At 50.7% G+C, this 26,514-nt stretch overlaps 1 protein-coding gene across 4 annotated transcripts in view; it reads left to right on the plus strand.

Moving 5' to 3' along the window:
• Positions 1–1,672: 1,672 nt before the first annotated feature.
• Positions 1,673–26,514, plus strand: part of LOC122365235 (ubiquitin-conjugating enzyme E2-17 kDa) — a 30,274-nt gene continuing 5,432 nt past the window's right edge. For 2 of the 4 annotated variants that reach the window (XM_043336238.1, XM_043336240.1), the window contains exons 1-4: positions 1,673–1,847; positions 3,012–3,075; positions 3,402–3,511; positions 6,543–6,648. In XM_043336238.1, the coding sequence (XP_043192173.1) occupies positions 1,824–1,847; positions 3,012–3,075; positions 3,402–3,511; positions 6,543–6,648 (304 nt within the window). In that variant the 5' untranslated portion in view covers positions 1,673–1,823. The remainder of the gene's footprint in view (positions 1,848–3,011; positions 3,076–3,401; positions 3,512–6,542; positions 6,649–26,514) is intronic. The other 2 variants (XM_043336239.1, XM_043336237.1) reach the window with 1 other exon arrangement.

Genomic DNA, 26,514 nt, shown 5'->3' on the forward strand with positions numbered 1-26,514 from the left:
CATCAGCAGCAGCCAATTGCACATCTGCCTGAGGCGTAATAAGCTGGGACTTTGGTGGCAGATTCAGCCCGGTCGCGACCACAAAAGCCGCCCTTTGTCAAGTGGTGAGGAGAGTCATCAAGATAGCAGCAAGAAAACGGCACCAATCAAACTGACGGGAAAATAACCAGTTCACCACCTTTCGCCTCACGCCAGATCGCGTCCACTGGTTGAACAAAGATAAGGGTGAGGTGGTCTGGTTGGATGGGTAGCCGTTCGAGCTGTATTATCCTTTGAACCGTCAAATCGGCCATGTATGGGCGGCCAGCCGCTCGAACTTGCTGGCCTTCGCCGCCGTCAAACATCCGGACAATATCCAGAACTGGAGCATGTTCAGCTGCCTAGCGATGCTCCAATAGGACATAGTGTCACAAAATACCGCGATCAACGTCAAGTATTACCGGAGCAACATACTGGCCAATGAATGGTTGCCAACCATTCATTGGCCAGTATGTTGCTCCGGTAATACTTGACGTTGAACGCGGTATTTTGTGACACTATGTCCTAATTGGTTGGAGTCGCTCAACCAGACGGTATAGGAGGGCTCGGTTTCTGAACGCGCACTGGTCATGGTGCCTGATTCAAGCCACGCTGTCTTCATGCGGGGCGGCGCGCTACTTAAAAGTCCCTAAAAGAACGGGAAGTGATGCCGATAGAACCTTCAATCATTCTGGGCTAACGCTTATGACTTGGAAAAAGTCGCGATCCCAATTCAATCGAAAACCTGTGGGCTCTTGTTCAGCAGGTGACTGAAGAGACGCCCGCCACAAGCACCGCCCAACCGCAGGCACAGGTTTAGAGGGCGTCGCATTAAAGCCAGTGTGCTGGAGAATCCAGTGGCTGAAATGCTCCAGAACATTCGCCACTGTGTTTTTATGAAAGGTGGCTACATGCTCAGTTAAAAGAAAAAGTACCAGAATGTTTTGCTTTTTAATTACAGCGGGAAGAAAGGTGTCCGGATAATTTCGTTACACCCCCAGCTGTAATGTTCAAATGGTTGCTAAATTCGAAATCAGCTCCAAAAACTAGCCTAGAAACATGTAAAACTCGAAAAAGTGAACCGAGGTCATCAAAGGTCATTGAGCTGACCTGACCTTCAGGTGACCTTGACACCCACCCTAATGCATGGGACCAGCATCATATCACATTTTTCAACGCTTGAAGCCACGTAAAGACTGCAAACGCGCGGCCAATGCGAGCCGACATACGCCGAATCGCGATTCGGGCCAAACATGGTCTCGAGAAATACCTAGGTCACAGGTCAAAGGTCATTTGGGTCAGGGCCATGAAATTTTCAGGGTAGGTGTAAAATTGATAAAATCGGGGGTATTGAAAGTTTCGTCGCGATCGGACGGTTTTTACGCGAGTTACTCACGAAAAACCGATGGGGTCCGCTCAACGCCTCCCCCTATACGGGCGAGGGAAAAGCGCAACCAAAAGGCAAAAATATGCACATGCGATAACCTATACTGCGAAAAAGGTGCATCATTTTTGACCGTCGCCGACAAATTGTAATTACCCCAAGCTCAGGCAGATGTATGGTAGAAAATACCCCAAGTGAAATACACTACGGCGGAAATAAAATACCCTACGGCGGAGCTCGGTTGCAATTTGTAAATACGCGATTCGCAAGATTCGCAACTGTTTTCAGCCATCTTTGTGAGAAGTTGTGTTGTGTGGTCGTCGGATTGTGAGCGACGGGTGGTGTTGTGTGGATTGTTTTGTTTTAAGTTCGGTTTAATAGATCCTTGGGAGACAAGGGTTCCTAATCACAAACAAATAAAATGTCTCTAAAACGGATTAATAAGGTAAGTTGAGTGTACCAGAAGTGAATGCATGCAAGTGAGGTAAATGGTTCGTCTACCCTTGTTCTTTTTGTGCATTTCAACTTATTTGTGCTGTGCACTACATTCCATTTTAAACTTATTGGTGTAAATGATGGATTAAAAATGCGTTAAGTGGGCTGTTAGGGACAGGAATATTGTTAATTTTACTCTAATATAATTTTGAAGCATACAAGACAATTGGGTATTTATCTGCTTTAGGACGGGTCACCAATTTACTTTTGGTGCAATCCCCAATTAAGAAGCAAATTACGTGATATCCTTTGACCTCCTGATTTCATAACTCTAATACAATTTTGAAGCAGACAAGACAATTGGGTATTTATCTGCTTTAGGACGGGTCACCAATTTACTTTTGGTGCAATCCCCAATAAAGAAGCAAATCACGTGATATCCTTTGACCTGATTTCATATCTGATAATTATTCATGGCTCAAACAAGTTGAAAAGCACCAATACAATATGGAAAGTACCGTAAATCAGGGTGACAATGATGATGATACCCGGGGTGACTGATCATAGACCACTTTTGGGCCTAAAATGAGCATTTTGCTGCTGTGAACTGTATTTTCTATGCCAATGGTTAAATAAACCAATGAAGCATTATAGTAGACACTTTGGTCCCAGTTCAAGCTAAGATAATCATGTTGATGTCACAGCTTGTTTTTTTTTGTCATTGACTTGAAGTATGAAGTTGCTAGCATCTCCAGCAATAATAATGGTAAAGAGGAGAAATGACCCTGATAAAGAAAGAGAAAGTGAAGGCTTAGATACTGAGGATGGAAGATGAGCATTGAGCTGCTCTAACACACAGTGGTAATTGGAGCATCAATGAGAAGTGAAAAAGACAATCAACTGGGAGGGGCATGAGCAGTGTGGCAAGAGAATTGTCCAATTGGTATGATGAAACAGTTTCCAGAGTGAAATCTTAAGTGATATAGAGGATATTGTACCATAATGGTCAAAAGTGATACAAAGTCACCCCCGTTTATGGTACCTAACTTCAACCTGCTTATGGTAAAGCAGTGCAGGTTTTCCGTTCACAGGAGCTACAGGACCTGGGTCGGGACCCCCCAGCACAGTGCTCAGTGTATTTATGTGTAACAAGGTGTTGTTTTTCCGTTCACAGGAGCTACAGGACCTGGGTCGGGACCCCCCAGCACAGTGCTCAGCGGGACCAGTAGGAGACGACTGTGAGTACTGAGAGCTTGATGGATAGTGTTTGATGGTGGCAATTTTTGGTTGGTTGGGAATGATTATGAGCTAGACGGGTACGACTGGGAAGGATGGGAGCTGGTAGGACATGAGTCGGGAATGAATTAGCAGAGCTAGAGATCTGTGGGCCGCGTTTGGTCAGGCGTGTTTTTGCAGTCCTTGTTGGACGCCGATGTCATTTGAATTCGGAAATCACTCCTCCCATACACCAGATTATCATAATAATCATTATCTTCATTCGTTTACCTCATGTCTTTTTGGCCATGTGGTGTATTCGTTACGTGGTGTGTTCTGTTTGTTTCAGTGTTTCACTGGCAGGCGACTATTATGGGCCCGCCCGACAGTCCGTACCAGGGGGGCGTCTTCTTCCTCACAATTCACTTCCCCACAGACTACCCCTTCAAACCGCCAAAGGTGAGTTAAAGATTCACCTCCAAACCGCCAAAAGTGAGTTACAAACCACCCCTCCAAGCCGCCAAATTACCCCTTCAAACCGCCAAACTACCCCTTCAAACTGCTAAATTATCCCTTCAAACCGCCAAACTACCCCTGAAAACCACCAATAGTGAGTCACAGACTAGCCGCCAAAGTTGTAATGTACTTGTTCCACTCACAACCAGAAAAGGTATTGCGAAAATAACGAGCGTGCTAATGAGTGTGTGTTTTTTTTGGAGACTCGCAGCTCGTTAAACGTAAAAGGTAGGTAACCTTGCTTTAGCGGCATTTGTGGCCATTTTTTAAGTGATGGTGTCAGCTCTGTCGTAATGTGTTTTCACGTCATGCCCGATGAACTAATGATGTTCTCAAAATTGTAAGACGAACCGCTGTGCAATCTTTGACGCCGTTCCCTCGATATTTGAGAGATGCGAGTCGATACAGACGTTCACTACGGGAAGGCTGATCGATATCGGTATCGGTGCGTTCTTAATTCCTTGGTCCTATCAATGTCGCATCGTCCAGGGCTTGTGCGGTTAGTTCTGGATTGATGGAACGTGATCCCTTTCATTGTTAGCGTTTACGCGGCCGATATTATTTGAGCAGTACTGATTTGACCTGGTTCTCGTTAACCCTCGCCCGTAAACGGCGATCTGCCACCTTCGCCCATGCAGGGGGGGGGGGGGGGGGTTGGTGCGACCCCCCCCCCTTGGCGTTTGAAAACGGAGCGTCGTAGAGCTTAGCGGAAAAGACCAACGGATTGCTCTCGCCGAGATCTCGCGATTGGTGGTATATTTTTTGGTCCTAGGTCAACATTTGACCTACTTTTGACCGGTCAAAGGTCAAATTTTCGGAAAAATAGACTTTTTCAACTTTCGGCGGCGATTGCGGCAAAACGGTGGGAGATATCGACTTGAAACCTTCACTATCGTGTTTCTTGATCAATTCTCTATCGTTTGGTATGTATTTCGTTTCCCTAGCTCTAAAAATGGCGCGTTGGGAGCGCCGGAAGTCGGCAAGGTCACAGTCGGCGGCAGAAATTCGAAAAATCAAAATTTAAATTTTTGAAATCTGATTGTATTTTTGGATTTGGGAAGTCCATTTGCTCCCTATAGAAGCTAATATTGCTGCATATTCCCATTGCGGTGACAAGAATTAGCAAAATAGTGGTTCGGGCGCTTTTCAAAAATAGTACCGGACGCTGTTCCTCTTGTGACGTCATAGCTCCATGACCTGACCTGACCCGGTCAAGTTTCTTATACCATATGATAGCCAATACTTGCCCCAACATGCATGGGAAGTTTCATCACGATCCATCAACCGATCTCCGTACCACCGGCAGGAAACCTCGGGCGTTGGCACTCAGTTTGTGAAAATCCGGCCGGAGGCTGTTCCCTTTGTGACGTCATAACTCCGTGACCTGACATGACCCGGTCAAATTTTTTTTTTATCAAAAGATGCGCAAGGTTTGCCCCATAAGGTACCCAAAATTTGGCGGCGCTGCGGGCCGCCGTTTTTGCACTATTTCCGAAAAACCTCGGGGGGGGGGGGGTGCACCAACCCCCCCTACATGGGCGAGGGTTAAATCAGCGTCATGTTGCCAGTGTTGTGCAATACATATCTGACGATTGCTGCTGACTGATTGTCTTTCATAGAGCTACGTATTGTTTATTTGTGATGCCAGGCGTGGACAACTGAACTCATCATAAGCTTTCATCGCTGGTCGTAGGTATTTGTGGCGCTCGTGTGTGTTGTGTGCAGGGTTGGCATTTTTGCCGGCAAAAACTAGTTTATGCCATTTGCCGGTTTAAACCGGTTTTAACCGGCAAAAAGTGGCAAAAACTGGCAAAAACTAAAAACCATCACAATGCAATGCCTAAACATGGATTTGAACAGGAAACATTTTAAGGAGAATTCAATGAAAGCTTTATGCTTTCAAACAGTAGTGACGTTGACCATTGAAGTGGTTCATAACTCAAAAACATTTTTCATGGGCTTTCCATAAGGAACCAGTAAGCCGCCTTTTGGGATCACAAATGAGCCAGTGCAAGGGTGAGTCCTGCACAATAGGAGGTGCGAAGGGGTATCTGCCGCTGACATGCACACGGCACCGCACGGCACCTTACTTACCGTGGCCGCTTTGCCCCACTCCAAGGCCCTATATAGAAGGTATGCTCATTAGGCCAAAGCAGCGATTTCCGTGACGTCACAGGTACGAAGCGTCGGACGGCTGTAATGCAATCCTATGGAAAATGACCCAACTTCAGGGCTCTCCCACATAGCTGCCAGACTCGACACCAAGGTAAAAATCGTATCATATAAAAGCTCAAATCAAGACGAACAAGAAACCTATCTGACGTTTTTACGTATTACTACCGGCTTAGACACTATTCAAGTATATTCAGAGCTCTGCATTAGCTCACTTTTTCTGCCGTCAATGCCACCACAAATGCCTATAGTCGGTGCACGTGCGCTTGTCGAGCGGGGACCACCAGTCGGGCGATTCGGAGCTGCCGCCCAATCAGAACGCCGCAATGCCGTGACGTCATTGGTCGCACACGACACGTTACGGAGATAGGGATGAGACAGCCCTGGCCCCACTCTCCCCTATACATGGAAATGCATTAGGGTGGTGGATGTCTACCGAAATGCATATACATTTTAAGCAGGGATAAGTAATGAGGCAAAGTTCAGAATGTTTAGTGCGCCTCTATAATATCCAGAAATGCATAAGTACATTTCAAAGCCATTCCTTGCTAGAAAAGATGTAGCTTTAGCCACCTGAGTTTTAGCCAGTTTTTGCCAGTTTTTGCCACCAAGGGTTTCTGCCAGCCGGTTTAAACCGGTTAAAACCACTGGCAAAAACCAGTTTTTGCCACCCCCTGCCAACCCTGGTTGTGTGTGTTGTCTCGTGTTTGTCATTCGCTGCTGTTGTGTTGTACGTGTTGTCTTTGGCACGGTGCTGACGTGTTGTCTCGTGCGGTACTGACTCGGTGTGCCTCCCGTTCAGGTGGCGTTTACCACACGAATCTACCACCCGAACATCAACAGCAATGGCAGCATATGTCTGGACATTCTACGGTCGCAGTGGTCGCCAGCGCTGACCATCTCAAAAGGTACGCACGTTATACACCCGCCCCGCCCCGCGCCGTGCTGACCATCTCAAAAGGTACGCACGTTATACAACCGCCCCGCGCCGCGCCGCGCCGCTGACCATCTCAAAAGGTACGCACATTATACAACCGCCCCGCGCCGTGCCGCTGACCATCTCAAAAGGTACGCACGTTATACAACCGCCCCGCGCCGCGCCGCTGACCATCTCAAAAGGTACGCACATTATACACCCACCCCGCGCCATGGTGACCATCTCAAAAGGTACGCACATTATACAACCGCCCCGCGCCGCGCCGCTGACCATCTCAAAAGGTACGCACACATACACCCGCTCCGCGCCGTGGTGACCATCTCAAAAGGTACGCACATTATACACCCGCCCCGCGCCGTGCTGACCATCTCAAAAGGTACGCACATTATACACCGGCCCCGCGCCGTGCTGACCATCTCAAAAGGTACGCACATTATAAACCGGCCCCGCGCCGTGGTGACCATCTCAAAAAGTACGCACATTATACACCCGCCCCGCGCCGTGGTGACCATCTCAAAAAGTACGCACATTATACACCGGCCCCGCGCCGTGGTGACCATCTCAAAAGGTGCGGACAGAATCTGTCTACTGGCTTCATGAATAAAGGCAGCACGCCTTCGGTTACCAACATACGGATACGGAACTGGCCAGCTGGGTGGCTGCTGGTGGTCCGAGAAGTGGCCGCTCTGCACTCTGAGCCGGGCTGGTGGTCCGAGAAGTGGCTGCTCTGCACTCTGAGCCGGGTTTGTGGTCGCACTCTGAGCCGGGCGTGTGGTCCTCTAAAAGTGGCCGCTCTGTACTAGTACTTGGCCCCGATTGACAACAGGAGAGATAGTCCAGCAGTTGGTGTAATCTCTGGTTATCTTTGACGCAAGTGGGAGAAATGGACGCCTGAGTGGCAGCGCCGTCTTTGGCAGCGCCAGACTTCCCAGTGTCTCAATTGGGACACATTTCGGCACATAACCCCCTCGCCGGGCCTATTGGCTTTCTACATACGCGCCGGCCGAGGGGGGGGGGGGGTACGACCCCCCTCGCCGTTTCGTCCCTGATGGAGCTAGAGCGCCGCGGAAAAAACTAGCGTGTGCGCCGCTACGAGACGCAGAGATTGATACCCAATTTTAACGTCTCAGATAAACCGGTGACCTCTGAGATGTCAGGTCAAGCGCTGCGAGGTACGGGTTCGGTTTTGATAAATAACTTCGCAAAAAACGGTCGCAGCGCTGCGTTTTTTGGCATAATCGTGATCGCCTCGCTCGGGCGCATCGAATGATATATGTACTTTTTGTTTGGGTGAGGTCAACTTAGGGTATTGACCTTAGGTCACGGTCAGGTCAGAACCCCCCCCCCCCCCCCCCAGGTCACGAAGCTTGTTGAAGGAGGTCATATCGCACATCATTCGATTGGCAGGTCTTCCCGAGTCCATTGGTGGCTTTCCCGACTCGCTAGCTCAATTTGATCGGAAGTTGTTCGCGAAAAACTATCATGACACTCCCCGGCCGGCGAGGGCTAACACTGAACTTTGACGGCAATGACATGGCGAAATATGGTGGTCGCACTGGGCTTTGAACCTTGACTGAACTCACGTTTTGGATTGAAGAGTCTTTATTCTTTATGAGGATGTTTATGCGCCCTTGGTGTCGGTAATTTATGTTGTAATTTTCTTCGTATTTTCACGTTTTACATATTCGGTGGGGCCGTGGCTATCGTGCCTGGTTAGGTTGTGATCACATCACATCAATTAAGTATGTGCTCACTGATCAGTGATTAGGCTGCGGGCCCAGACCGGCAGCTCTGGCGGCTCAGCTGTCCGTCCCGCCGCCCAGACCGGCAGCTCTGGCGGCTCAGCTGTCCGTCCCGCCGCCCAAACCGGCAGCTCTGGCGGCTCAGCTGTCCGTCCCGCCGCCCAAACCGGCAGCTCTGGCGGCTCAGCTGTCCGTCCTGCCGCCCAGACCGGCATCCCCACCGCCGCTGGGCCGCCGAGTGCCGACTGTGCCGACGCTCGGCCCGCTGCCGCCGTGCCGGGGCGGCAGTTCTGTCGGCCGGCCGGCGCGCGCGGCGCTGACTCACTCCCTGTGACGTCATAATGCCACTTCACGCAGCGGTTAGAGGGGCGGAAATCGGGCACGGCAGAGCCGCGATGCCTTTGTTGAGCACTGCAGCAGCGATAGTGGCCGGGAGCACCAGGGAGCCGCGTGGCTCGACCGTCGGCAGCGGCTCCACGGCGCTGGATGACGTCACACCTAGCCACAGTGACGTCACATGTCCCGCAGTGACGGACGGACGCCGTGTCCCGGACCACTGTTCGGACGGCCACCCCGCCACCGCTGCCTGTATTAACATAGAGTGAATGGGCCGCGGTCTGCCCTGCTGGCTGCACGCCGCTGTGTCAGCACTGCGAGCCGGAATTGAGGCGCCAGACGGAGTCAGCGGGCTGGGCTGATTGGGGTATGACCAATGTACTCGCATACTGAGGTCAGGGCGGTGTTTCACGGCCACGCTGCCAGCCACTGCCAGCGCATTTCGCGAGCTGGCGCCATACTTGTGGTTAGTGTTGGAGCTATGGGTCTGTTGATGTTTCAATGGAAGCCCAAATTGTCACGTGTGCTGGCAGCGTCGGTGAAACACCGCCCACCTGTCAGTCCGGGCGGTCACACCATTATATGGATAGGGAGCGGCGGTACGTTACTGGGGTCTGCTCGGGGTCTGCTCGGGTGATGTTCGGGGTCTGCTCGGGTTATGTTCGGGGTCTGCTCGGGGTAGCTATCAGTCCGGGCGGTCACACCATTATATGGATGGGGAGCGGCAGTACGTTACCGGGGTCTGCTCGGGGTCTACTCGGGTTATGTTCGGGGTCTGCTCGGGTAGCTGTCAGTCCGGGCAGTCGCACCGTTATTGGGATGGGGAGCGGCGGTCCGTATGTACAGCGCCCATTGGATGATTGGCTGCTGTCTTCCACACCTAACGCCGGTGAATGTGATTTGAGTGACGTGTACGCAAACTCGGCGTGTATTCACTGTTGGATCGCTGCGCGCTGGAGCCCGGGACCAGGCGCGTCGAGCCGCTGACCTGGTGGAGCCGATTCACCATCAGTTGGTGGGACAGCGGCAGCGGCTGAGCTGTGGAGCGCACCGTCTGGGTGGCTGGCTGTGTTGGACGGAGCTGGCAGCGAGGGGTGCCGCTGCCTTCAGTTATGATTTTTTTTTACTTTTATTAAAGCCGCCGGATTGTGTGGAATGGGACTTTCTTGTCCATACCTTCATTTATAGAGAGGTTTATTTGTGAGGTGGCAATTCCCTATATGTTTTACCATAGGCTTCTGTATTACGGATGTAACGAGAGTGGCATGTGGTTTTATTTATTTTCACATGTGTTTTCCACCCTCCTTCTTGTGTATTTTCTTGATTATGAAAATTATACCACCTAGTGGCGTCTTTTGATGATTTTCTTTTTATGCGAAATCTGCCACTGTGACTCTATGGAGTCTGATTTTTTTTTCTGCAAATGTGTTCCACAGTCCACTGTATGAGCGTTCCCGTCAGGCGTCTGTGATGGTCCTCACCGAGTGCGCGTGCACCGAGTGTACCCCCGCCCCCTCCGTCCACTGATACACTGTCCCCACTCACCCCTCCCTGGCTGGCAGACTTGTAAACGACTCAAATTTTTTTTGAGTCGATTCTTTGTTTGAGTCTGGAAATTTGAATCGATTCATCAAACGACTCATGATGTTAAGTTTAATTGATTCGAATCAACTCATGACTCATCAAGTTCCTCGATAAAATGATTCGAATCAACTCATGACTCGAGCAACTAGCCAACGGAATGATTCGAATCAACTCATGACTCACACATTTTGATGAATCGATTCAAATCAACTCATGACTCACACGACATTTTTATTGAACTTATTTCATTCAACCCATGACTCACTATAGGCATTTGTTGATTATTTGACTCAAAGCTATGATAAAATGAATATGCCGCATACCACAATTGTATTAAGCAGCATAGTAGCCTTGACCAAAGATTCAAGCAGCTACCTAGTAGGACTAGGTACATAGTGATAGGTACCTACTTTGGCAAACATGGTTGATGCAGTTTCCAGTTCCCAAGTCCCAATTCCACTTTTGAATTCTAATATTCCTGCAGATTGGGCTACCTATTCTGTAGCATACTGGTCACTGGTCAGTCTTGCTTCAATTTCTTATCTTGTCACCTACAACAAAGCAAACAAGTTCTAACTGCAAGCAGTCCAGAAAATACTTCAAATGTTTGTACACATCACTTCCATTCAGTTTGCTGTACACACCCAACAATATTTTGGGCTGTAGAAATCAAATACCAATAACATACCAGTATAACGCCTTTTGGGGCGACTAACGGAGCGAGCGAGGGGGTGAGTCTTGCACGTGCGAAATTTCGAGGGGGTACCTCCAACTGACTTGTGCACGGCACCCTACTGACCGGTTTCTAGCGATGTGCCAAATTTGAGCACAATCGGCCCAGCCGTTCTCGAGATCTGGAAGTGGCACCCTGCACGTGCGCACGTGCAAAATGGGTCCCAACTGACTTGTGCACGGCACCCTACTAACTGGTCCCTAATCGTGTACCAAATTTGAGCGCCATCGGTCCAGCCGTTCTCGAGATCTGGAAACGACCCCTGCACGTGCGCACGTGCAGCAGCACCCCAACTCTGGCACATGGATATGCAGTGCCTAGTGGGTGCCTATCTACATGCCAACTTTCAGCGCAATCGGCCAAGTAGTTACCGAGATATTGCAACAATTACAAAACTGACACCTCTTCGTTTTGCACGTGGCACGTGCATAAGGGGTCATCCACATGCATCGGGAATAGTCCAATACTTGGTAGAAGGAATGAAGCTACCCTACAAAATTTACCGCGTGTAAATCGGTCAAGTGGTTGCTGAGATATAAGCCTCGCAAAAGCGTCCGCACGGCCGGCCGGCCGGCCGGCCGCTCATACTCAGAAATTTCTGTTAATCTAAGGAAAGACTACGCTCGCTTCGCTCGCTCCGTAATGAGGTAAGTATGACTGAAATCCATTTATAATGGACACAAATCCAATTGAAGCAAGGCTGACCAGTTGCAAATCTTACCTGCCTTTTCAAAGACATTGACATACCAATTACCAAAGTCACTGTGCCCACCGGAAATCGCAGTTCATGTCTGATACCCATGGCCTTGGTTTGAAATTTAAATGCATTTCATAACTCAATCAGCTTTGAAATTATTTCTATCTGTATGAAATGAATCTAAGGCATTCTCCAGAAGCCGTGATATTGAACAGATTTTTAGCCAACTGGCGCCGCATGGTGGCGCTAGCAGAGCGTATAACACTAGCGCTCTACTAGCGCCATCATACGGCATCAGCTGGCAAATAACTGAGTCAATACCAATGCCATTCTCCAAGGCCAATGATTCGGTGTTGATATGAAAACGGCGCATTTGAGCGTCATATATGCTAAGCCCTACGCACGCTAATCTACTGCATAAAGGTAACAATTTTGGAACACGATCGGGAAGAGGACAAAGTCTCCACTCTAGCACATACTAAACGCCTAATGACATTGATACAAAGACCCCGAATGCATTGCTGAGTAAATGTGCATCAGGAACGGATTTTCCTACTTGTTCATCATAGTGATACGTTTGTAATACGCAATTACTCTGCTCATGGATCCCAGCTCAAAAACGCTAAGATGAAAATCAGGTCAGTCCCAGAAACTTTGGTTTTTATTCTATATCTAAGTACTAACAACAAATTGTAGTTTGTTTTCTACGTTAATGAATTGGCACTAAGTCATGATCGCAACCTTGCGGTACTTTAATGCCATTTCGATTTTGCAGTACTTTAACGCCAACAAAATTTTGCAGTGTTTTAACGCCTGCTTTGTCTTGCTATTGGTGTCGACATTTCTGGCGGACCTTACAGTTTTATGTTTCTCTATTTTGATTTTGATTTTCTGGTTTGGGACGTTATATAGTTGATATTTGAATGACTTATGTATTCCATTCTAAAAACGAATATCTTTTACCAAGAATATTAGCAAAGGTATCAGTATATTTATCTTGTTCCATGTTTGATGTTAGGTTCTGACTGCTGAACAGGGGCTCCGCCACGGTTTTGGGATTGGGGGGGTCCGACTCAAAACACAAAACCTCGCTGGCGGATCCAGGGTGGGCATTTTGGGCGAATTCATCCTCCCCCCCCCCCCTGCAGCTCCCGAAGATGCTGAAAGCTTGCCGCTTTTCTAGAACTCAAAGAAAACTTAATAATTTTTTCGGGATAATTTTGCTTTAAACTGAAAACCCAAGGTTCAATTTGCACAAGAAATCGAAAACCGAGAAGCGGAGCCCATTGACACCGACATGGCGGCCTCTCAAATCAACGTTCTTGAAGAATGGAGGCCACTGTTGCGCGCTCCAAGGGCGGTGCTAGCCATCAGACAGCGCATTAGGCTCTCAGTGACTGGCATGCGCTTGGGAATTCAGGGACCTTCATAGGCGCTCAGATATCTACGTAGGCTCTTAGGCCAGTGCCGGATCCTCCAAGGCCGTATTTAAGGAAAGCGCAGGGCTTTAGGAGTCGTTGAAGGGATTTGAAAGCCCTGCCCTCATACATATAGCAGTATGGAGTCCTTAGAGACTGACATTCAGTCTCTGTGATCAGAGAGTGACCTAGCTTGACCTGAAAATGGATATCAAAATGCTGCAATTGAATCAAAGGTCAGGTTATGCAGGGGATCCTGTAAGAGTTGTGATTTGTAGACGTATCTCTACCGACCTGCATTCAGAGTCCTGTGCAGATTATTGCAGATTACCTCAGAACGGTGTGAGGCTGCTTAGACTAGTACGGTGCTTGAAAGACCGGCTTAACCCCCTTCCCCCAACACTATCGGTTGACCTCACATGGAAAAAGGATTCTCAGATCGATTTGAAGCTCTTTTGGGGCGGGTATTGTGTCTATGGAGGTGTCCTGCAAGCTGGACCTCTCTCACGAAATTATAGCCGAATTCTAGCATGCTGAGCTAATCCTATAGCAATCTTAAACGCATTCATTTTAATAACAAAATGGTAAAATAATGACACTTCCGTACCTACATATAGGTCGGCGAGAGTTGAGTGCTTCGTGTGTCACATTTTAAGGGATCCCTACATTTCTAGATCTTAAATTCCTTAGCTTTGCGACTGTCAACACTGCACATTCTAAACCAGTAAAACGCCTTTTGGGCGAAGAACGAGCGAGCGAGATAGTGAGCCCTGCACGTGCGGAAGGGCGAGAGGGTGCTTCCAACGGGCTTGTGCAAAGCACCCTTCTAACCGGTCGCTAGCGGTGTGCCAAATTTGAACGCAATCGGCCCAGCCGTTCCTGAGATCTGGAAGCGGCACTCTGCACGTGCGCACGTGCAAACGGGGTCCAAAATGACTTTTGCACGGCACCCTACTAACTGGTCCCCAACCGTGTACCAAATTTGAGCGCAATCGGCCCAGCCGTTCTCGAGATCTGGAAACGCCCCCTGCACGTGCGCACGTGCAGTAGCACCCTAACCGCAACACATGGGAATGCATCGCCTGGTGGGTGCCTACCTGTATACCAAGTTTCAGCGAAATCGCCCCAGTAATTACCGAGTTACTGAAATGGGAACAAATTTGGCACCTCTTATTGTTGTATTTTGCACGTGCACTGGGGGTGACCCACATACATCGAGAGTGTCCTATTTTGGGTAGAAGGGATGCTGCTACCCTACAAAAATTACCGCAAGTCAATCGCCCAAGCGGCTGCTGAGATATGAGCCTCTCAATATCACTACTTTTGCAAAACAGCTTGAACACCCTTGACTTTTCACGTGGCACGTGCCACGACGGTCACTGAGATGTATCAAAAGTAGTCAATTACGGGGTAGAAGGGATGGGGCTACCCAACAAAAAAGACCGCAGGCCAATCGGTCCAGCGGTTGCTGAGATATAAGCCTCTCAAAAGCGTTACAGGCCGGGCCGGGCCGGGCCGGGCCGGGCCGCTCATACTGAGATTTTTCCGTTATATTGAAAAGACTCACTTCGCTCGCTGCGCTCGCTCGCTCGTAATTATTCAACACATTCTGTGAATGATTTAGTCATTCTTACGCGAAAACAAGCTTATAGGTATTCGGAATATTGGGGGGTACTGTACCCCCCAGGTAAATTATTGAGGGGGTCCGGACCCCCGCGTACCCCCCTGTGGCGGAGCCCCTGCTGCTGAAGTCACTGCTCCATGGATCCCCAGTTCACATCATTTTTAGCAGCTGTAGTAAAAGGGGCTTAGGTGAGCATGAAATTCATTGTTCTTCTTACGCCTTATATTATTAAATATGACCTGAATCTGGTTCTAAAATACAAACTGTGAAGCGAAGTGAAATGACCATGGCATGAGTGTTTTACTTTGCAACACAAGGTTGCTCAATTGGAAAGAAAATATTTTCTTCTTGCACAGTACACAATTTTCCAAATGAATTTCGGGAACGGGTCCATCTGGTTCCAATGCTGACCTAGACCGGGTCTGACCGGTTCTGGAAATGTGCCAGTCAGACTGGGTCCGGGTCCGGGTCCCAAAATTTTCCAGTTTTGCCACCTCTACAGGGTGTAACGAAATTATCCGGACATCTATTTTTTTCGCCATATCTGCTCGCACAGTTTCTCTTTTAATGTCAGAAGCTGGAAAATTGGATGAATGCATACCTCTGGTATCTGCTCTCAACTCAGCAGTGACCTGACCTTGCGAAATGACTCTTGCTCTGAGTAAGAGTCGAGTCGCCGACGGGTTCATTTGATATTTTTCGTTTAACCCTCGCCCGCACATGCCATTTTCCCATCCTAGAACGCACATGGGGGGGGTGGTTGCCACCCCCCCCCCCCGCGCCATTTCGTTCCTGTTGGAGATAGAGCTTAGCGGTAAAGACCAAAAAGATTCTTTGGGAAGAGACGAATCCAATGATACCCAGTTTTACCTTCTCAGGTCAGTCATTGACCTTCCAGGTCAGGTCAAACTAAAAAATGTTGCTGTTTTGGGTCACCGTTGGATATCAAGTGTGCTGCTTACCAAATACCGATGACGATGCTGTTTTCTGGTGCCAAGCCAGCTAGAACCTCTTTGTCACACTACCCGACCAGAATTTTGCTGCTGAGGTCATTTCAGGTCAAGTTAGGTCAAGGTCAATTATATGTGTTTGTATGTCTGTGTGTGTCTGTGTGTATACTGATGTGTGCACCGATTGTTTTTGGGTCCATATTACATGAAATCATGATCTGAGAAGCTTTTAGCAAAAATGCAGTCAAAAAACTTCAAAAAAGTAAATTCAGCTTGCCTAAAACGCAATTATCTTAGATGACCTAGGTTGACCTTGACCCTGACCTTGACCCCTGTACATCGTCGAACAACATGTTCCATGATAGGTGGGAGGTAAGACTGGCAAAAAAGGCCGAAATCAGGGTGTCAAAAGCTCATAAGGCCCATGGCAAACGCAATATGTTGAGAATTGGCCATTTGGGTCATGACATGACCTGACAAACAAGGTCATATCTCCGAAACCAAAAATCACAGAAACTTGAAATTTTCAGTGGACATCAAGAAAGGATAGAGGAGCAGCTATACGAAAAATCAGCCTTCTAGCTCTAAAAATGTTGAGTGCAGAGCAGAAAGACTACCTGGGGGGGGGGGGGGGGGTGGCAACCACCCCCCCCCCATGTGCGGGCGAGGGTTAAGGCAGTGGAGAGAAAGGAGTACAGTCTCTCGTTTCGTAGTAAGGCTACGTGTTGGTGGCATGGTGGCATGAGCCAGAAGCTGGTCTGTCAGCAGCTGGACATCAGCAGCAGCCAGTAGCACATCTGCCTGAGGCGTAATAAGCTGGGACTTGGTGGCAGACTCAGCCCGGCCTCGATCGCAAAAGGCGCCCTTTGCCAAGTGGTGAGGAGAGTTGTCAAGATAGCGACAAGGAAACGGCACCAATTAATCCGCATACTGACTCGAATTCTTACCAAGGTAGATAATAAGAGGTCCCACATCATGATTCACCGTTACCCGCCCTTTAGCTTGGTTTTACTGCCCTTCAAACTGGAAAAGACAATGAAATTGACGGGAAAACAACCAGTCCACCACCTTTGGCTTCAGGCCAGGGCGTGTCCACTGGTCGAAGGAAGACACGAATGAGGTGACCTGGTCGGATGGGAAGCTGTTCGAGCTGCGATACCCGTTGAACCGTCAAATCGGCCATGTGTGGGCTGCCAGCAGCTCGAATGTGCCGGCCGTCGCCGGCGTCAAACATCCGGCCAAAATCCAGACCTGGAGCATGTTCAGCTGCTGTGTAATATTCAAGCTGTTCATGACGACACAGAAAACCACTATCAGTGACGAGTGTTACCGGCGCAACATCCTGGCTAGCGATTGGTTGGAGCCACTCAACCAGACGGCACAGGATGGCTCGGTTTCTGAACGTGTACCGATACCTGATTCAAGCCGCGCAGTCTTCATACGGGGCGGCGCACCACCTTCAAGTCCCTAGCAGAATGAGAAGTGATGCCGAGAGGACCTTTTTGTTCTTCTGGGCTAAAGGGCTATGGCTTGGAAATAGTTCCCATGCAATTCCGTCGATATATCATGGACTATTGTCCATCAGGAGATGAATGAGGGGACACCCGCCACCAGCGCCGCCCAACTGCGGGCACAGGTTAGTAAGGCGCTACTCTATATGAAACCCACTGTGCTGGAAAATCCAGTGGCTGGAATGCTCCAAAAATGTGTACCTGCGCTCTTATGAAAGGTGGCTATATAATAATTCAAAAGGGAAAATATCAGAATGTCTTGCTTCTTAATTACAGCGCGAAGAAAGATGTCCGGATAATTTCGTTACACCCTGTAGTACTTGATATAGATAGACAAATTGAATTATAAGTGGAAAACAATGGGAACGTTTTTGGTTATATTACTTTAAGTTGGCTACACATGTGTTTCGATATAAATCTTTTTCAAGCCATAAAGACAAAATAAAATGCAAATAATTCGCCTAAACATCAAAGTTGTCAAAATAGTTTGCGGCACAGATTAAAATTCAAATAGCAATGCTTCACACCCGTCGCTTCTCACTTTGCACTTCTGGTTTTTAGATCGTGCAAAATAAGTTCAGCCGTAAATCTGCTCAGTTTCACTTTTCCTGCATTACCATTTAGATTGTCAAAGATGTGAATATAAGCTGCTTCTACAGCCTGCCTATGCTTCTTTGTCAAACCCCTACACAACACAGACATATCATCCCAGTTGGGGAGATGTCCCGCCTCATCTACGTGTTGCACAAGGGCGTTGGACAGACGGTGGTACCTAAGGTCACTCTTATGCTCCTTTTGCCTGGTTCTAATGCCCCTGTATGTTTCACCGACGTAACATTTATCACATGCACCACAAGGAATTTTGTAAACGACACTATCCTCATTAGTAGAACCTTTCTTCTTCGTTTGCACAAGGTTTTTAATGGTCAGGCCCGCTGGGGATGAAATATTGATAGTTTCCCTTACAAAATTGTCCACAGCTTCTACTTCTTTTGATGCTGGGACTGAGAGATACCTCCTCTTGCTATTCCTTGTGGCGTTTGAAGCTCTAGCTCGTATTTTGACGGCCCTCTTCTCTAGCTGACATAAAAGACCTGGCGGGTACTTGAGTCCAATAAATACTTCTTTAATGTAGTTCAGCTCGTCCCTGATAAATTCTTCTGAGCAAATGCGAAGTGCTCGAAGATAAAATCCCAGCACGACTCCAGAAGCCCGGAACAAGAATGCCCCGGAAGAAGAAGAATACCGGAAGCCCACCAACAAGAATGACCTGATACACTTCTACTCGGCGCACAGCAGTCGAACAAAAACTGGAGTCGTGCTGGGATTTTATCTTCGAGCACTTCGCATTTGCTCAGAAGAATTTATCAGGGACGAGCTGAACTACATTAAAGAAGTATTTATTGGACTCAAGTACCCGCCAGGTCTTTTATGTCAGCTAGAGAAGAGGGCCGTCAAAATACGAGCTAGAGCTTCAAACGCCACAAGGAATAGCAAGAGGAGGTATCTCTCAGTCCCAGCATCAAAAGAAGTAGAAGCTGTGGACAATTTTGTAAGGGAAACTATCAATATTTCATCCCCAGCGGGCCTGACCATTAAAAACCTTGTGCAAACGAAGAAGAAAGGTTCTACTAATGAGGATAGTGTCGTTTACAAAATTCCTTGTGGTGCATGTGATAAATGTTACGTCGGTGAAACATACAGGGGCATTAGAACCAGGCAAAAGGAGCATAAGAGTGACCTTAGGTACCACCGTCTGTCCAACGCCCTTGTGCAACACGTAGATGAGGCGGGACATCTCCCCAACTGGGATGATATGTCTGTGTTGTGTAGGGGTTTGACAAAGAAGCATAGGCAGGCTGTAGAAGCAGCTTATATTCACATCTTTGACAATCTAAATGGTAATGCAGGAAAAGTGAAACTGAGCAGATTTACGGCTGAACTTATTTTGCACGATCTAAAAACCAGAAGTGCAAAGTGAGAAGCGACGGGTGTGAAGCATTGCTATTTGAATTTTAATCTGTGCCGCAAACTATTTTGACAACTTTGATGTTTAGGCGAATTATTTGCATTTTATTTTGTCTTTATGGCTTGAAAAAGATTTATATCGAAACACATGTGTAGCCAACTTAAAGTAATATAACCAAAAACGTTCCCATTGTTTTCCACTTATAACCCTGTAGTACCTAGGTACCAACTGCCAAATGCTTTTGGCTCATTAGGCGCCTGTGCCTGAGCCTCTGAGGCTCTTGTAAGTCTGAAATATGGAGTTAAGTGATGGCTAAAGCTGAGGGGGTGATCTAGCATTGGTTATTAGGGTGTTGATGGTGACTTGTAAACGACTCAAATTTTTTTGAGTCGATTCTTTGTTTGAGTCTGAAAATTTGAATCGATTCATCAAATGACTCATGATGTTAAATTTAATTGATTCGAATCAACTCATGACTCATCAAGTTCCTCGATGAAGTGATTCGAATCAACTCATGACTCATCGAAAAACGGTTTGATTCTGAGTCGATTCACGAATCAACTCAGAGTCGTTTACAAGTCTGCTGGCTGGGCTGCCTCTGCTATTTCGCTCCCCATGACAGAGGACTCTTTGGAGTCGCGGTAAGACACGGGACGAGATCGGGGAGCTCGCTGGGGAACACGCCAGTGAGCTGGCTCGTAGAAATGTCGGCGCTGCTCCGCTCCGCTCGCTGATCTGCGTGTCTGCCGGTCTGCCACGCCTCCATGAGCTCTCCTTTCACCCGCCTGCGTGCGGGGCGGACGCCGGCCGCGCTCTGTACTGCTGGTCACATCATAGTGACGTCACAGGTGGTGCTGCTGCAGTGACGTCATGGCTGAGATTGTCGGCGATTAAGGGCGGGAGAAGTTCAGCACGCTGCCTGGGTGCTGTTTCACCGCACGCTGCGATCACACGTGTCAAATTGGGTTTCCATGGAGCATGTAAACAAACAGCCTATAAACCAACTCGTATCCCCAACATCACCACAATGTGTGACGTCAGCTCGCGAGATGTCATAGCAGCATGTAGCAGCGTCCAGTGAAACACCGCCCTGATGTCCACAGTCTAGTGGCACGGGAATGCTCTCATTCTACCATTTTGGCTCGCACTGCAGCGATAGATGCAAAAGGGACGTTTTAGCTGGCATAGATCATCAGGAGTGTGCGGTCTTGACGTAGATGCTAATTTGGTGGCATGGCTACTTTCAAATACAGTTTTCTTCTTCTTGAAGGACAAAGACTCATCGTAATCAAAATTATCGTCATCATTTCCACATTATTGTTCCAGTTAAGATAGTCCTCACTCTGCGCTGGCGCCTGTAGAAGTCGAGTCGAGGGCTCTGCCCTCTGGCCCAGCCCGACTCGCCGCTCAGCTGCGCTCTCCGGCTCGCTCGATGACCTTGGCGGCGGGCGATGACGTCAGGCCGGTCAGCTGATAGCTGCCGTGACGTCACATACACACACACACACACCAGCCAGTCAGCTGATCGGCCCGCGCGGGCCGCCGAGCGAAGGCCGAGGCTGAACAAACGGCTGCCTGTCTCGTTTGAGGGCGATGGTTCGGATAGGGGTAGGGCAAGAAGGCAGACTAAAGTAATGTGTTTGAAGCGTTGCAGGGTTTCCTATCGGCCGCTCCAGCTGTACAGATACCGGTACGACATACCGGTACCGGTACCGCCAGGATGCTTTGTTTCGGACTCATGAAGCGACGCAGTGGAGGTGAATCAGGGCTCCGGCGCGGTCAGCGTGTTCCGGTGGGTCGGCTATGATTCCGCTTCCCACAACTGATGGGGCTGACGCATCACTCAGTGGAATCAGACGCCTCTCGGGGGTTCGAGATGTTTTGGAAGCGTTGTGATGGATGGAAGGTCGTTTTCTCCCAATGGGGTTTAATCTGTCTGCTTAAATGCGCATGAATTTTCGTTTTTTTCCGCCTGTTGGGCAGACAGCACCCTCTTTGACCCTGAACTGAACTCCATTGAATGACGAATAGACCGACTCGAACACGCTAGGGCCACCCGCCGATTGCGACTCCCCTGTGACTCATGTGACGTCACTCAACTTTGTCCAGACCAGCCTAGCCCTATGTCCTGGACTAACCCGGTCCAACCAATGCCAGTCTAACCCGGCCCATCCCAACCCAGTATAATCCAGCCGTAGTTACAGATGCCCCTCCGTTCCCGGCTACCCTCGCATGGTGGACGGTGGCACACACTCGGCTACCCCCACAGGGTGGACGGTGACACACACTCGGCTACCCTTACAGGGTGGACGGTGACACACTCGGCTACCCTTACAGGGTGGATGGTGACACACACTCGGCTACCCTCACAGGGTGGACGGTGACACACACCCGGCTACCCTCACAGGGTGGATGGTGAGGTGACACACACTCGGCTACCCTCACAGGGTGGATGGTGACACACACTCGGCTACCCTCACAGAGTGGATGGTGACACACACTCGGCTACCCTCTCAGGGTGGACGGTGACACACACTCGACTACCCTCACAGGGTGGACGGTGACACACACTCGACTACCCTCACAGGGTGGACGGTGACACACACTCGACTACCCTCACAGGGTGGATGGTGACACACACTCGGCTACCCTCACAGGGTGGACGGTGACACACACCCGGCTACCCTCACAGGGTGGATGGTGAGGTGACACACACTCGGCTACCCTCACAGGGTGGATGGTGACACACACTCGGCTACCCTCACAGAGTGGATGGTGACACACACTCGGCTACCCTCTCAGGGTGGACGGTGACACACACTCGGCTACCCTCACAGAGTGGATGGTGACACACACTCGGCTACCCTCTCAGGGTGGACGGTGACACACACTCGACTACCCTCACAGGGTGGACGGTGACACACACTCGACTACCCTCACAGAGTGGATGGTGACACACACTCGGCTACCCTCTCAGGGTGGACGGTGACACACACTCGGCTACCCTCACAGGGTGGATGGTGACACACACTCGGGTACCCTCGCAGGGTGGATGGTGATACACACTCGGTCGGCTCTGTAGTCCGTCCCGCCTATCTGGGCCCCGTCCGCCGGGACGGGGACGGAACGGTGAATCCCCCGACGGACGCGGTCACCCCGAGTTCCGACGCCAGACGACAGCAGCAGCAGAGCGGGCAGTCTGTACCGCGGACAGACACGACAGCAGCAGCAGAGCGGGCACTTTGTGCCGCGGACAGACACGGAAGAAACCCGGCACTAAATGGCCAGTGCTTCAACTTGTCGCCGTTTTTTTTTTAGAATTGTCCAGGGGCGGATCCAAGGGGGGGTCACATGGGTCATGGCCCCCCCCCCCCTTGAGGCCCGGGGGCCCAAAGACCTTCCAGGGGCACCACCGGCCTATCAGGGGTATCACAGTCCTGACAGGGGCACCACAGGACCGCCAGGGGCACCACAGGCCTAGCAGGGACACCACGGGCCTGGTGCCCCTGGGCCCTGACAGGACTGTAACGCCCCTGACAAGCCTGAAGTGTCCCCGGCAGGCATGTGGTGCCCCTGACAGGCCTGAGGCGCCCCTGCAAGGCCGGTGGTGCCCCTGGCAGGCCTGTGGTGCCCTTGCTAGGCCTCTGGTGCCCCTGACAGGCTTGTAATGCCCCTGGATGGACTGTGGTGCCCCTGGGCCCTGACAAGCCTGAGGTGCCCCTGACAGGCCAGAGGTGCCCTTGCTAGGCCTGTGGTGCCCCTGGTAGGCCTCTGGTGCCCCTGACAGGCTTGCGGTGCCCTTGGAAGGACTGTGGTGTCCCTGGGCCCTGACAAGCCTGAGGTGCCCCTGACAGGCCCGTGGTGCCCTTGTTAGGCCTGTGGTGCCCCTGGCAGGCCTCTGGTGCCCTTGCTAGGCCGCTGGTGCCCCTGGCAGGCCTCTGGTGCCCTTGCTAGGCCGCTGGTGCCCCTGGCAGGCCTCTGGTGCCCCTGCGCCCGGAGAGGACTGGTGCCCCTGAAAAGTCTGAAGTGCCCCTCGGCAGGCCCGTCGTGCCCCTGACAGGCCCAAGGTGCCCCTGCGAGGCCGGTGGTGCCCCTGACAGGCCTCTGGTGCCCCTGGCAGGTCTGTGGTGCCCCTGGCAGGTCTGTGGCGCCCCTGGCAGACCTGTGTTGACTGGTGCACCTGCTAGGTCGCTGGTGCCCCTCACAGACCTGTGGTGCCGCTGGGCCTTGACAATCCTGAGATGCCTGGCTATGACAGGCTCGTGATGCCCCTGATAGACCAGTGGTGCCCTTGCTAGGCCTGTAGTGCCCCTGGCAGGCCTCTGGTGCCCCTGCTACCCCTGCGCCCTGAGAGGACTATGGTGCCCCTGAAAAGCCTGAAGTGCCTCTCGACAGGCCCGTGGTGCCCCTGGGCCCTGACAGGCCCAAGTTACCCCTGCGAGGTCGGTGGTGCTCCTGGCAGGCCTCTGGTGCCCCTGGCAGGTCTGTGGTGCCCCTGGCAGGCCTGTGTTGACTGGTGCCCCTGCTAGGCCGCTGGTGCCCCTCACAGGCCTGCGGTGCCCCTGGAAGGACTGTGGTGCCCCTGCCCCTAGGGGTGCTCATGGGCCCAACAGGCCCGTTGTGCCCCTGACAGGCCTGTCGTGTATACTTGCTAGACCTGTGGTGCCCCTGCTTCCTGGACTTTGGTGCCCCTGACAAGCCTGAAGTGTCAAGGACAGACCCTTTAGACGCCAGGGTCAAGTTCGTCGGAATGACAACGATTTGCTTACCTGATAACGTTCCTGGTAAGTACTCATTACTCAGCGTCGACATCATATATACACATAGCACATTCATATATACTTGCTTACAATTGGTAAATGTGGTTGTGGCTAAGAGGTAAGATACTGACTAAAAATAAAAAATAAAAATAAAAAACTGAAAATGGGGGCACCACCAAAATGAAGTGGACGAAATCCGTTGAGTTTTTAATTTTGGGTATAGGTAGGGGCACCACTTCGATTCATGACCCTCCCCTTGGAGTTTTCCTGGATCCGCCCCTGGAATTGTCGCGTTTTCGGATGACGTGAGCCTTGTGCGGTTTTAAATGTTGATCAACTGGTGTTTTTGGGAAATGGCATAGGTAAATAACTTTTGCGTTTCGACGCATTGTGTACTGCGTAGCTCATACAGTTGGTCAACTTTCCGACCACGGCCCTGCTCCGGCACTGCGTCGGACCTAACGGCGCTGGGCTAGCGGCGACTGGAATGGTCACACCCACCGCCAGACATGCTGTCAACACGGGCTGCCAGATTTCCATCACAGTTTGGAATGTGCGCTGAGGGAGTCCACCGTTCCTCTAGGGTCGCCGCTCAGCCCCGTCTGTGTTACCAGGGCGTTCTGAGCGCGTCCAGTGTCGCCATCGCCGGTCGTTTTGCGCTCCCGACTGCACTGAGCAGGCCGCTGTTTACCGAATGGTCGGCGGACAGGAGCGATACTCTACTCTCTATGTTGGGACGGTACATGGCGGTACTCATGGCTGTACCGGTACTCGATACCTGACGGTACACGGGGGACAGGTACGCGATCACGTGTTTGGCCGGTGTCGGGTGAATAGCAAGCCAAAGAGATCTGGTACTCGGCATTTGTTTCCGTTGCCCTGGCGCCGTTAGAGCGTGGTGCCCTCCCTCGCCACCTGTTGCCGCGCGCCGAGCGGTGCGGCTATTTGGAACACCGCACCTCCCTCCCTCCCCTCCCCCTCTCCCACCTGTATGGCCGGAGAGCCGGACCGGGCCGCGGTCAGCTGGTCCGCCGCTCTCAGGGGGAGAGGGGAGGGGCAGTCAGCTGTTCTGCGGGAGGGAGGGGAGGCGGTCAGCTGAGCGCGCGGTGTGGGGCACGGCCGTCAAACCATGGAAGAGGTGAGGGAGGAGGGGGCGGTTGGCCGGTTCATGGACAAGGCGGAATGCGATTACCTAACATGCAGTTCAGGTGTGAGATGGTCCGGGCTTGTCATCTAGCGGTTTTGAATATTTTATTCAGGGCTTTACAAGTGGATGATGCATTTTTTGGTTCTGTCTCGCTTCAGGCAGCCGGATGGGTCATGTGAGTTTATTAAGTTAATTGACTGTCTGTTCTTGCAATTAACTGGGTAACTCATTCTAACGATTTGAACAGATTGGCCCCTTTGAAGTCTGGCTGTCTGTCGTGGTGACTGGTTCTGGTCTGATTGATGCGTATTTCACTGCGGGTCAACCGGAGCTACCATTAGACTCCCAGTATATCAGGTGTGGTGGACGTATCACGCATCACGCAATGACTGGTGAATCGGCTCGCCGACGCGGTAAATGCTCTGCCTGGGAAGCTGCGCAATATTCGTCGTCTCTTCGTCACTGGTTGTGTTCTTTCTCAGTTACCCTTTTGTGCTGTCTGCCCCGTCATACCACTCTTTGACTTATAGCGTTTAGACCCAGTATCGTCCGTCATCGAAAGGCATGGACGAATTGTCGAGCGTTGCTGAAGTTTGCCTTGACGAATACCTATCCCAAGATGGAACTATCCGTGACTGTACTCGGACCATTTTACCGCAGGGTATTCTGGCCACTCTGTTGCACTGGCCGGGTCCGTAATGTGGCCCCTCTACCAGCTGACTCGGCTCTCCCGATCAGCTGATTCCTGTGGAGGGACGGTCGGTGGCTGCTGGGGAGTACCGAGACCACTGAGGGCGGTAGGCGGGGAACTCTCCCGCCGCCCGCCGCCCGCCGCCCGCCGCCCGGTAGTGCGGGGCGTGCCAAACCTGTTGGCGCCTGTCCAGGGAAGAAGGGCGTGAGGTCCGGCAGAGCGCGGCCGGCCGGGTGCGCGTGGGGCGGGGCCAGGGTCAGAGCACAGGGTCGTGCTTAACTGATGTGACGTGGTATTGGTCTAGGTCTCGTTTGTTCCCATGGGTCCATTTTCTGACTGTTCATTTCATGTGGCTGACGCACGTCTGGTATGTGGAGGCGATAAGTGCCTTGGCGGTATTGAGAACATTCGAAGGTGACTATTTAACAGTAAATGCTCGCATGTGAACGATGGCTTTTTGTCACCAAAAGATAAGATTGGTTAGATAAGATTGCTGACATATGTATTGTTATCAGGGTATCCAGTATTGGTGACTTACCTTGGCTATTGTTAACTGTTTACGGCTGGTCTTTTTGTGTGTGTGTAAGAGAGGGCTGAGTACTACTCACTACTCACTACTCAGTGAGTAGTGAGTAGTATCAGCTGGCTATTATTGGTCGGCGTTGGACGGCTCGG

This window comes from Amphibalanus amphitrite, unplaced genomic scaffold (assembly GCF_019059575.1).
Source record: "Amphibalanus amphitrite isolate SeventyFive unplaced genomic scaffold, NRLGWU_Aamphi_draft 000724F_arrow, whole genome shotgun sequence".
NCBI classification, from domain to species: Eukaryota; Metazoa; Arthropoda; class Thecostraca; order Balanomorpha; family Balanidae; genus Amphibalanus; species Amphibalanus amphitrite.